General features: G+C 41.2%; 1 protein-coding gene across 3 annotated transcripts; it reads left to right on the forward strand.

The window, feature by feature from the left end:
• The first annotated feature begins 106 nt into the window (after nt 1-106).
• Nucleotides 107-12638, forward strand: washc2c (WASH complex subunit 2C). 3 transcript variants are annotated; one of them, XM_086093628.1, is made up of 31 exons: nt 107-239; nt 1557-1700; nt 1777-1941; nt 2025-2093; nt 2502-2672; nt 2752-2845; nt 3109-3170; nt 3251-3313; nt 3397-3486; nt 3653-3737; nt 3876-3935; nt 4055-4200; nt 4293-4383; nt 4762-4815; nt 4909-5088; nt 5161-5291; nt 5936-6049; nt 6140-6229; nt 6316-6417; nt 6511-6618; nt 6698-6867; nt 7847-7955; nt 8072-8467; nt 8542-8670; nt 8920-9021; nt 9129-9203; nt 9313-9372; nt 9839-10066; nt 10157-10831; nt 11600-11774; nt 12015-12638. In XM_086093628.1, the coding sequence occupies exons 2-31, from the start codon at nt 1557-1559 to the stop codon at nt 12158-12160; spliced, it is 4284 nt and encodes a 1427-aa protein (XP_085949754.1). In that variant the 5' UTR covers nt 107-239; the 3' UTR covers nt 12161-12638. The 3 variants fall into 3 exon arrangements, with proteins under 3 accessions (XP_085949754.1, XP_085949756.1, XP_085949755.1); XM_086093630.1 differs by lacking the exon at nt 9313-9372; XM_086093629.1 differs by lacking the exon at nt 3876-3935.
• Nucleotides 12639-13019: the final 381 nt, after the last annotated feature.

The following is a 13019-nucleotide window of genomic DNA, read 5'->3' on the forward strand; positions in this document are numbered from 1 at the left end:
AACGAGTGGGCGATTCGTAAAAGCGCAAATCATTCTTGCAAAGATGTTGTTTGTTACACTCCGTCCCACTTAACCGCGGTTGCCTAGCGACCGCAGTCAGGTGACTGTCTGCAGACAAAACATGGCTGACCTGTCAGAAGACCAATGAGGGAAAGGCCAAATTTAGCATAATCGATCATTTGTTCGGCGTCCTTTTTCGTCGCAGTCCCAAGCGGTTCTTCGGGCCGGACGCGTTCAAGGTAGGCACGGTTTCCGTTTCAAGGGAAAATGTATTTAACGCGTCTGTGTTAGCAAAGGCGCTTTGCGAGCGCTAACGTCTACGTTGGCTAGCTAAGTTGAGCTACTTGCTAACTAAACACCCCCTCACTCACTCCCATGCCAGTTCAAACATTGAAACTTTTGTCAAAGTAGCAGATGGTGACAATCCTTGTTTGTAATTTGGTTGCTTTTAAATGCAACACGTTGCACATTTGTCGTCGTTTAACGTCCAAATGGGTGCCTTAAAGCAGTCGAATAGCTACAAGTGACATCAATAATAAAGCTATCGTAGACATTTCAAGTACTCAAGCTGTGACGTATTTAAATAAGTCGAATGATTTCATTTCTGCCAAGAGTTCGGTTTGATTAGCAGGGAAGCGTTCTAAAACCTTTGACCGGAGGGCAACAGTTCAAGGCTGGTTCCACTTCAAATCTTTAGCAGCAAATTTGAGGCATTTGCCCTTGATGAAAATAAATACTACGAGATTCAAGTCGTAATTTTATTTTTAGTTGATGTATCCCGACAGTCGAAAATGTAAAACATCCATAGTTTCCCCAAAACTGTCAGTTAAAAAAAAAATTTTTTTTATTTTCTTTTACATAAATTATATTTTTAAAAGTGTAAAGTCGTTGTAGATTATATATTTTTTTAAGTATATGTGTGTATATATATATAACAAGAATAAATATGTATATTTTTGTGAAATATTAAAAATAACTGGAATTTTATGTAAAATATCTATATTTTACTTTTATATTTTAAGTTAAAAATGGGCTAACAGATTGAAGTTTAAAGTCGTAATCTTACTAAAACGTCATATATTTTTGAGAAAGTTGCCTATTTTCTAGATCTTTCATAATTTTACAAGAATAAGTTATTATATTTTTGAGAAAATACGTATATTTTTTTATTTAGTAGTTTTATCAGAATATTATGTATTCCAGAAAAAAAAGTAGTTTTATTTAAAAAAATATATTTTAAAAATGTATAACTTTTTTTTCTTGGGAGATAACAACTATAATCTCCTCCATAGCGATTTTTTTTTCTTTCCCCCTGCCCCCAGTATGATCCTAATGCTCCTTTGTATGATGACCGCTTACAATCGTGTTCTCAAGCCCCTGGAATTTTGAAAATCCTACCACCACCAGACAGGAAAAGGAATTACTTACTAAATCATCTACGGGGCCATGTAGGTCTCTATTATTGTTTACATGACACTGCACTGCATGTCCTACTTGTCTAAAAGTGATGAATAGTAAAATGCTTCCTTGACCGACATCCAGTTTTGTGTCTGCAGATGAACGGGATGCCAGATGAGATGTCGAGTGGCCCGGACGGGAATGAGCACGTCTCTACAGATACTCTAGTTTGGGAGAGACCGTGGACCCTCGACGAGATGCGGCAGAGCAGCACCAACTGGTCGCTCGCAGCCGACTCTGGGGTAACATAAAAAAAAAAAATGCTCGCTAAAAATCAGCTGTACTGACTGTTGCCCAAACCCCCCCCCCGCCTTCCAGCTCTTCTTGTTCCTACAAGACTTCTCTCAGAGAATGCTATCCAAGACGCACGAGATCGAAAATCAGCTGGACGGCTTGATCCGAGACACCAAGGCCACAGATAGCAGCCTGCACTCAGTCTTCAACGACTTCCTTATGCTCTCCAACACGCAGTTTATCGAGAATGTAAAGTCTGAACTTCTGCTTTGTAGTCTTCGGGCGGCGTTGCAGCAGACGTGTTGCATTGACCTTTTTGTTTCCTGTTGCAGAGAGTGTACGATGAAGAGGTCGAGGAGCCCGTTCCCAAGACTGATGCTGTGGAGAAGCAGGCTGATCAGGTATCAAGTTGTGAGGATTTTGAATATTTGAAGTGTTTGTAGGGGTATAAAATTCGTTATGGGAAAATATGCTGGTAATTATTAGAATGTTAATTAACACTGCCTCTAAATACAGGGAAAAATTACACTAATGATTAGTTTAAAATGTAATGCGTACAACAGTTGAACTGTACCTAAATAAATATTGAAAAGCCCTCAAATGTTTTAGATTAAATGCAAATGTATTGAATTGAACTTCAAAGTTAAGTACAACTGAGTTGTAATAAGGTTGTGATTCTTTCACATGCCACTAGAGGGTGCTGGAGAATCAGTGCCATCATGAAAATGGAGCCTTTTGTTGGGAATCCGTGGCTTCACTTTGCACCGTTTTAATATTTCTCTCTGTGACGGTCGCCGTTTCCCCAACAGAAAACCCGCGAGCAAAAAGAAGCCGAGCTCATCCCCAAGATGCAGGAAGCAGTGAATTACGGCTTGAAGGTTCTGGAGTCCGCTTTCGAACACCTGGACATCAAAGCCGGAAACTCTGACTCTGAGGACGAGGAGGCCAATGACAGATTGGAGGCAATCCTTGAGCCCAAGGTAATGTCATCAATAAATGTACAGTTGACGACGCATAAAAAAACTATGTTTGTTATTATTGTTTTTTTTGTTTCTGAAGGACCTTTACGTGGACAGACCTCTACCTTTTCTGATTGGCTCCCAGGCCTTCTTGGAAAATGATGACGTTGGCCTTGGCGACCTGTCGAGCGATGGTGATGCATTATATAATATAATAATATTTACATAGTAATCCCCTTTCTTGATTGCCACGAATAGTAAAAATCGACATGTAATTTACCCCAAAGTACTACTTTTGTCTAAATGAAGCTCCAACTGTTTTTTTGATCTATGAATGGGTATGTTTTTGTTTAGTGAGCTGTGAATATGAAGGGGATTACTCTAGTATTTTTAGGCTGACGCCCATTCCCTACGAGATCTTCCATTGTTCATGTCTGTCAACGGTTTGTCGTCACAGAACTCTCAGTGGACAGTGAGAGAGACAGCGTGATCGACAGCGAAGACGGCAAAGATGCAGACGTGAGAGCTCGCCCGGCACCTTTTCTGTCATTTTATGATAGATACTTGTGTTGTTTTCAATCAAAAATGTTGTTACACAGAATTCAGATGAGGACTTTATGCAGGAGGAGGAGGAGGAGGACAGTCACCATGCTATCAAGAAGGTACGGTAACGTGACAGCTCAACATTTGAACTATATATACTTGTTTTTTTTTTTTTTTTTTCAAGCTTAAAATACTTTTACAGAAGTCGTCTATGGCCAGTTATGAAGATGACGAAGACGATGATTCTGACATCTTTGGAGAGTCGGACAAAGAAGAGGAGGAGGATACAAAGGTATGCTTGTTTACACCCTTGTGTATGTCCATTCACAACGGCCTTAACATTAGGTACACAAAAAACTGCAATATTCAGTTTTTAAATGAGGTATTTATTAACAAAATAATTTGTCAATGCATAGGACTGAAATGTAACATCCTGTATGTGTGGTCTTGTCTTTCAGAGCGCAGGCCCGTCGACCTTTGCCGATGAGCTGGCCGCCAGGATCAAAGGCGAACTGGTTAGCAAACCAACAGGAGATCGAGCCTGTAAGTCGCGACTGTTTGAATTATTATTTTTTTGCCTCCCTCACATTTATAACCATCTTAATTTGAACATGAAGACATTCATGCTTCACCCGCACGCTCATCGATGTTTTTTCTTCTCATCAAACCGAATTTTTAAAGCGTTGTCGTCGAGGAAGAAAAGTAAAAGCAAGAAAGAAGCAAAGCCTGTCAACACGCATGGTACGGACGGGCTCTTCATTCATCCTCATTGTCGTGCGTGTGCGTGTGCGTGTGTGTGTGTATCATGTTTTTCAAATCCAAATCCATCCTGTCGCTCAAGTTGCTCTTCATTCATACAGCGGCTGACGACGACAGCGACGACATGTTCAAACCTCCGAAAATGGACTATGACGACGATGAAGATGACGACGACGAATTCTCGCCATTTGGCGGGAAAAGTGGTCTCTTCAGTGGAGGGAAAGGCCTCTTCGATAATGACGATGAAGTAATAGATAGCAAAGTTTTCTCATTTCTGTCAAGATTACGTGATAGCATCCACATTTTTGCTTTTTTTTTTTTTTGTGGGATGCCACGCAGGGTGATCTGTTCTCTGATGCACCAAAGCCGCCTGTGTCCAAAGAGGAAAAGTCGCCAAAGGAAAGCATCAAAACCACCCCTAAAGCTGCAGGTAAAGTGAATACTGTATTTACTCAGAAATATATTGTCATGCGACTGTCATCCAGTGACGATCATCTGACCCGAGTGAGCAGAACTGTTGCTTATGTGAGTTCAGCAATCTTGAATAGAGAAGAAAACACGGCTAAAATGACTAATAACCTTGAATTTGACTGACTTACAGTGCCAAGTTTATTCATGGAAATTCATTCTACATTTTTCTCTGAATAAGTGATATATAATATTATTTCAAATAAATATTACATATAACGCACGTATCAATGTGGGTCAGAGGTCAGTTTAATTAATTAATTTAATTTCCTGGATTTTTCAATATATGTCGATGTATTTGAAGCTTTAATGTGGCCGTGTTTTCCTTTCCTCCCGAAAGAGCCCGGCAGAGTTGTCAAGAAAATTCCACCTGGTGCCGTTTCGATATTTCCAGGTAATCGCTGCCTGCTAGCATATAGTGCCTTATATCCTTTTCATGGATGATCAAAGCGCTTAAGCCAACGCATTTTTGTTTCTCTTAAAATAGACAACAACCTCTTCAGGCCAGAGGGTGACTTAACGGCGAACAAAGAGAATGGAGCTCCGACCAGCAAGGCCCAAGTCACCCCTAAACCGGCCCCAGTCAGTGGGGGGCTGTTTGATGAAGAGGAGGATGATGAGGATGATAACTTCTTCAGTGGTAAAAGCATGATAAAAACATCTCCTGGTACGTGTGTTCACTTTTAACAATCACTTTGATTTCCACTCGTCACTTTGTATGCGGTGTATTTTTTTTCAGCTGTTGAGGTCAAATCCAAACCTAAAAAGGCCCTTGACCTTTTCGACGAGGACGAGGACGGGGACATATTTAGCGAGAAGGCCGCTCAGAACAAGAAGGTGGAAGAGCCGGTTATAAAATCAGAGAAGAAGGTAAACGTCCGCATTGAGTTGCGACTTGTTCTTGACACATTTGTAAATGTTTCCATCTTTAACCCATTAAGGCCTAAAAGTGCCTGGCAAAACATGCCTCTAAAACCTGAAGTTTTCCTGGAAATTCAACAATATTAACAATAATTGATATCTCAGCTAATTATTCGTCGTCCATTCAGTTACAAAGCCGTTAAAATTTTCAACATCCTCATTGTCTACAAACATATTTCTTAACAGTATGTTACTGTCGACTCGTTACACTGATTCAAATTCCTCCCGTGTCGTCGTCAATCGCGTCATTTATTTAATAACTCCCGCAACCATAATCGCTCAAATAAAATTCCAGGACATTCATCGGCTAAGAAAACCAAGAATTGGTCAAAACACAACAAAATGACACAAACGCTCTCCCGGGTTTAAAGGGAGAAGCGCGGTCACGCTCTCCCGTCCTTAATGGGTTAAAGAGGAATCCAGCGCAAAACTTTTCCTTCCAAAAATAACTTGCATGTGCTCCCACAGAGAGACAAAGCAAAAAACACAACACAAATAATAATAATAATAATTTAAAAAAAGAACAGTATAATAGAACAATAACTTTATATCGACATTCATTGGTTTTCTAACGACTTAACTTGAATGTTTAGATGCCTGCAGGTGCCATCTCCATGTTTGGTCCTGGCACAAAAACCTTACTCTCTGAAGGCCTCAAGAAACGTCTTCCCTCCTCCCCCAGCAAAGAGTCTGAGAAATCTGAGAAGGTTTGCCTCCGTTTATATTCACCAGAATTTTCTTTCAGGGCTCCAATATTTGTTGTAATGATGTTGACTTTCTCTCATCTGCTTCTTTAGAACAGGCTGGCTCAAGATGCTGGAACAGCCGTCACTCAGACCCCAAAACCCCCTCCGAGTAGTCTCTTCTCTGATGATGAAGACGCGCAAGTAAGGGTCACAACAAGTTACTTTAGCATCTTCTCAAATTTGTGCTTCTATAGTATTTATTTTTTGCTTTTTTTCCCCCTGTCTAGATATTTCCAACTATCCCCAGGAGTCAGTCTCATCCCCACACGATGAGTCAGAGCAAAATCAACAAGCCTCATGTGTCTTTATTTGATGAAGATGAAGAAGAGGTAGACAGTACAGCTTTTTAGAGTCTTATATGATGTATAGAATTTCCATCTCTTAAAAAAAATATATAATAATCTTATCAAATATCCCTGTAGGATCTCTTTGCATCTGCCTCAAAGTCCAACCCCAAACCGAACCCAGATAAAACCTTCATGCCACAACCTAGCAAAGCTATCGCCAGCTCCCTCTTCAGTGACGATGAGGTATGTGGGGGGGGGGGGGGGGGGAGTCTCTCTCCAGTCTGCCGTGTGATTTACTCACTTCATTATCAATGTGTCTCAGGACCAGTGGATAAGCCCCAAAACAAGCGCTGCTAAGCAGGAGACCGAAACGGGAGGAATGAAAACAAGCGCCAGCGCCCCCTGCGGCCTTCCTAGTGTTATGACGTCGCAGAAAGGCAGCCTCTTCGACGAAGACGAAAACGATCTGTTTGCTCCGGCAAAAGAATCCAGGTATATAAAAAATAATTTTGACTCTGGACCAGTCACATCAGTACGTAAACAACTGGTCAAAAGGTTGGAACACTTTTTTTTCTTTCATGTATGAGGTTGAAATATTAAGAGAATAGAGATGGAGGAGTTACAAGCATTAGTGATTGCTGGTCTCTGTGACAATTTACAAATGCTACAAGATTCTCAATAATGTAAATGCTTTAGTGGACCAGATTAAAGAGCAGAGCCCGTGGGCCATCCTTTGCTCACCCCTGCTTTAACTCGTACACATAAATCGTTGCTACTAGTGTTAATTTCGTCAACAAAAACTAAACAACTGGGACTAAATCGGTATGCATTTTCGTCGACTAATGAAAATGTACTTTATGTAATCTATGGACATTTTAGTTAATGAACAAAAACGAGATGAAAATGACATGATTTTTAAAATGTTGTCTATTAATCTGTCCCAGTGACACACACCCTTTTAAATCTGGAACATGGACAGACAGGTGGATTCATGGTGAAAGGTTCAAACATACAAATAATTATAGTTATAACGTAACATTAATCCAACGGCTATAACGTTCCAATAATAATGTTAATCCGGCCGCTAACTAAGTTGTTCAAGTTGTTTTTCATCAAAAAGATAAGAGTAAAATTGAGGTGAAATAGTTTTACATCTGAAATTTTCAACATAATCCTATGACCAAAAAAATACAGGGGTTAAATGATTGTCCTGACTAAAACGTTGACAGTTATGGTTGACTAAAACTGGACAAATAAAATAGTGTTTTGCTGGTCTAAAATGCTAGATTTATAGTTGACTAAAAATAGACTAAGGATGAGATTGACTAACTATGATCAAAACTAACAAGCGTGGTTGAAACTGGGCTAAAACTGAGACTAAATTTAAAAATGGCTGCTAAAACGAACACCAGTTGCTCCTCAGTAATGAATGCCAAGGGTCGCCATCTTGTGTTTGTGTCTCTCTTCACAGTCAGAAGAAACCCCAGAGAGTTTGTCTTTTGTTCGAGGATGAGCAGGATGAAGATACAGGATCTTTGTTTGAAAGCAAAACAGATGACGGCACAAACGCAGCAGCTACAGTGAGTACAATGAGGAAAACAAATTCTCTGGAATTTGCCTTTTTAAGAAAAAACTACTGCACAACATTCTCTATTTAGTCAACTATGCTGATTTTAATATTCTTATCGATTCTCAGCCCGACGCCCCGTTAGAAAAATCGGCAGATTCTGCAGATGCTAAGAAGGGAGCGAATGAGAAACCGTCAGTGCCGCAGAAACCGTCAGTGCCGCAGAAACCGGTTGTAAAGCCGCCAGAGACTCCTCCTCCTCCGTCGTCACGGGAGACCGCCGAATGTAAGAAGAAGCCCGTCGGAGCCGTCAGCCTGTTTGGGGGAATCGACGTTCTGGCTAAAAAGCAGGCCAAGATCATGCCGGATGAAGACGACGGCGATTGCAAAAACCCGACACCGAATGTTAAGACGCAAGAGAAAGTCAAAAAGAACACACTCAGTCTGTTTGATGATGGCGAGGAGCAGGATGAGCGTGATGCCATTTTCACCCCAAGTAAACCTACAGCCAGAAGCACTGCAAAGGTTTGTCCGACAAAGACGAGGCAAAAAATAATAATTGAGCCCATTTAACCTAATATAGTATTTTATTTTTTCAGCCTGCAGAGAAGCGACCACAATCAACGAGCACCGGCGTGTTCCTAGATGAAGAATTGTTGTTTAGTCCCACCCAGCAGAAGGACAACGATCCAGACGTCGACATCTTTGCCGTCTCGGAGAAGAGCTCAGTCAGTATTTTTTTTTTTTTTTCTGTTGTCCTCTCCGCTGGTCAAACTCACATTTGGCCATTTCATTAGGTACACCTTCACAATCCAATGAGATCCAATACAAGAGCTTGCATGAACATGATTTGGGATGAGGAGGCTCAGTTTTGGGATTGTGCATGGGTTCTTAATGAAGTGTCCTGGTAGTAGTATATGTGACTGCACGTCCACATGGATGTTCCATAAAAGAACCCAAATGTCTTTCGTTTGTAGAGCTCCAAGCTCAGCTCTGCGAAGCCGGCAACGCCAAGTCTGTTCTCGGAAGACGAGGAGGACGACCTGTTTGGCTCCAGCAAGACCCAATCTTTGCCCCCGGTACTGATTTGATTCGTAGCCATTTGATTGAATTAAAAGCATGTAATTGAAGTCAGCCTTTTTTTTATTTATTTTTTATTTTTTGCGGGGTGACTTTTCTTCCTCAGAAAGTAGCAGAGAAACCCAACACGTCTAATAACAAGGCGCCACAAGTCAAGCCAGAAACTGTTTCAGATATTCAGGTGAGTCCACTGAGTGAGACTTTTCCTCCCCAAGATTTGATCCACTGTCTTTTGTCTTATATCAATTTCTTTGATTACATTATAAATTTACTATAATCCAATTACACAGAAACCTGCAGCAAGTCCTGTAGAACCAAAAGAACCGTCAACAAGGATTGGCAAACTTCAAGTAATTTTGTTTTGCTTGAGACATTTCTCACATTTCATTCTTTTGAATACTTCCCCGTTTCCTTTTTTCGCCATCTCATTTTGGCACATTCTGTCTTATCGCCTAAATGACCGCACCATCAACCTTTCGACTCTGGAGAGATGTCACTTTCACAAAAGTCTCATACGTTTGCTTGCCTTGTTTCTCTTGGTGGGCTGGATTTGCAATGCAGCTCCAAGTGGCCATATCAAATTCATTCATTTTTTTTGAGCCGCTTATCCGGGGGCGTAATCTACATGTTACACTTTAATGGCCGCTATCGTCAGTGACTTATATTTGCGGCAGGGCTTGGTCCTTATCCCCGTGAGTTCACTGCAAATCCAGCCTCTCATTTCTTCCTCTTGCAATGCTTGCACACATTTCAAATATAAGTCTGTTACTGTTGTGGTTTTTATCATTAATATACTTTTTTTATTTTTATTTTAAGGTGAGTCTGAAGATCAACCCCGCTGTGTTTCTTCCTGGCTCAGCCCCCAGCATGCCGGGGGCCATAAGCGTGCTCCCGAGTCTGGATCCCAGTTCTTCTTCTGGGGTCTCCAGCTCCAGCATGAGCCCCAGTCCCGCTACGACGCCAATCGGAGCCCGGGAAGACAATGAGCCGGGAACCAGCTTTGACACGCCGCTTCAGGTTACGACTTTACAGAGCGCAAACAAGGTGGGGCGGCGTAAGCCCGCAATCGAGATTTTTTCCCCATGTAAAATATGTGCCTTCTGCCTGCTCTAACAGAACATCTTTTTTGTGCAGGATCGTGTCAAAGGTTCCATCCGTCGAAGACCGCAGACCAGAGCGGCGAGGCAAGCCTCTCAAAGATCAGTGGAGGTGCAAGACGACATTCCGGCCGGGATTCCCTCTGCGGACTCCCCCGGCTCACCTCCACTCATCTTGCCAACGCCAGACCAGTCGAGCCAGACTATTGCCCCGCAGAACTCCACACCGATTACATCCTCGCCTCCACTTTCTCACCCTCCACCGGCTCAAATCGCCATCAAGCCTTCTTTGCCGTCGCTGCCTGTTTTCAACCACGCCAGGAAGCAAGACTTCAATAGGGACAACAACCAAGGCAAACTGCTGCTTCCCTTTGAGGAGGATGACATTTTTGCTTCCGACAACCTTTTCACCTCCGTCACGACCACCCTTGCCCCCAAACCCCCCGTCAAGAAGAGGGCCGAACGTCAGGCTTTAGCGGTACCGAAGAAAGACGTAAGCAACCTCCCGTCCATTTTCGACGACAGCAGCGATGACCTTTTCCAAACAGTGAAGCCAAAGTCGACGGTAAAGACGACGACCAAGACGTCTACGTTTTTACAAGATGATGATGACGACGACATCTTTGGAGCGAAGAGCGGCTCGACGGCTACGTCCACGAGTAGCAGAGACGTCACGAGCGTCAACAGTTTTCCGAAGCAGGATATTTTTGAGGTGACTTCATTTCTTCAAATTACACTACCAGTCTAAATGTTTGTACAGTTTCTCATTTAATATCACTAGAAAGTGTGTCTAAACTTTTGACGAGTAGCATACATGTCATAAGTATAGAGTAGAACAGGACCAATTATATCAACAGCTTTAATTTTTTTAAACTCATTTGCTCCCAAAAACGTATAAAAATGTTCTATTTTAAATATTGCCAAGTTTTTTTGATGCTAAAGCATACAGAAGGCTTTGATGCAGCCTCTGACCTGAAGAGGTTGCTTAAAGCAATGGTAGTTATTACAAAAGCAGCCAGCAGGTGGCAGCAGGGTGTAGAGATCAATCAGGGCAATGTTGCAACCAGCTGTTTTCCTCACTGTTTTAAACAGATTTGTGAATAATGATGAAACTTAGCTATATTCTCATGCTAATTGCTGCAAAACAGAAACGGATAGAAATATACTTTTTTCCCTGATGAAAGAAGAGATTTTAATCTTTCTTTTGGTAGGTTCCGTGTTTTTATAGCAATAGAACACAATATTCTGTGGGCCTTGCAAAATCAGTCAAAATTCAGTGAAACAGCCAGGGGCGAAGGGGGTTGCTTCAGTGAAAATGGCTGGGAGTGAATGAGTAAATTTAGGAAAGTAAAACATGATTTATTTATTTTTAAGAAAAAAAATTATATATAACTTAAAAATGTTACTTGAAAAAAATATTTTATACAAAATTAACAACCATGCAAACATCAAGCATCATCAGCAAAATGTGTCTTCACAGGATGATGTTGCCGTCTTGACTAAAGCAAACAAAAAGGACAAGGACAAGCCCATTGATGTCAGTCTGTTTGACGACAACATCGACATCTTTGCCGACCTGACAGACTCGTTCACACCAAAACCGAAGACCAAGAAGGCCATGGCGTCCAGCGTGTCTATCTTTGACGACGACATGGGTAAGCAAATCACAGGGAGATATTGAGTAGTTGTCTACTTCCGTAAATAGTGGCCGGGGGTTCATGAACTCAAACACAGATCAGTGGGATGACTCGTAAAGGGGTTTTCCTGGCTCATTCTTGCTCGGTGGTGGCTCCATAAAGTTCGGGAAACACTATTAGAGGGGCGGACACTATTTGAGGAAATACCATGTTTAAGTATTTAGTTTTTTTTTTAATCAAACCTTTTCTCTCTTTAAGATGACATTTTCACACCAAGCACAGTCAAGACAACGGCAAAGATGACGCCGAAAGCAAAGACTCCGCCTCCCTCCCAGGAGACCAGCACAACAGTGGACTCGACTAACCTATTTGACGATCCACTTAATGCTCTCGGGAGCAATTGAAGCATATTTGTACAGTTGTGGATGAACTCCTTAGTATTTTTGGGGGATTGCTGAACCTGGAAGAGATCGGGCACACTGTTGGAAGTATTTATTCATGTTCATGTCATTATGAAATCTTGATTGATGGAACATTCCCAAATTCATCCATTTGTCGCATCGCAGTTTTCTTCTGTAACATTTAGTACTGTTAATAACGATACATGATAGCACTTTATGAGCATACTGTTGTGCTTAGCCTCAGCGCCTGGAGGAATTAACAGTAGATTGTTTTTTGGCTATGCCATGTTGAGATTTCTTGTCTATAGGTGCCATGCCATGTTTTTGTCAAATCAGTGTTTTTTTCACACCCCATTGTCTTAAGCTTTTTGACCATGTTTTTATCGAGAATAAGAAATTCATCCATTTCTTAACTTTTGCTGTGGTGAAAAATGTAATTTTTTTCTGAACTAAAATGAAACATATTTTATACTATCTAAAATATGTGTGGTTATTTTTGTGAGGGGGGTATTTTCTGCTCTAAGCAATAAGTGCCATACATTATGCTTATTTTGAAAAAAATAATACATTATTAAATATTTTCAAATTATTAATTGATTTATGTTCAACATTATTAAATAGTTTCAAAATATTTTATTTATGTTCAACAAGAGCCTGTACAGGCATTAAAATTTGATTTTATCCCTTTTTTTCGGGCTCACTAAATAAGCAACGGTTTGTTGCATTCTGGTGTCAACAAGGCCCGCCCCTATCCCGCCTTGGCTACCCTATGTGTCAATCAAACCCGCGGTGCGCCACTTTTCTCCTACTCATCAGTATTCAAGACAGCAACTGGTTACACCTGGTGTCAATCAAATGCAAG

The sequence above is a fragment of the Leptonotus elevatus genome, chromosome 13 (genome assembly GCF_054856555.1).
Source record: "Leptonotus elevatus isolate MCC_2025b chromosome 13, RoL_Lele_1.0, whole genome shotgun sequence".
NCBI lineage: Eukaryota > Metazoa > Chordata > Actinopteri > Syngnathiformes > Syngnathidae > Leptonotus > Leptonotus elevatus.

Coding starts and splice junctions, on each gene's coding strand:
- washc2c (XM_086093628.1), top strand. CDS start 1,557: ATGAACGGGATGCCAGATGAGATGTCGAGTGGCCCGGACGGGAATGAG. Junction 4,816..4,908: donor TGCCGTTTCGATATTTCCAG/GTAATCGCTGCC, acceptor CTCTTAAAATAG/ACAACAACCTCTTCAGGCCA. Junction 6,868..7,846: donor GCTCCGGCAAAAGAATCCAG/GTATATAAAAAA, acceptor CTCTCTTCACAG/TCAGAAGAAACCCCAGAGAG.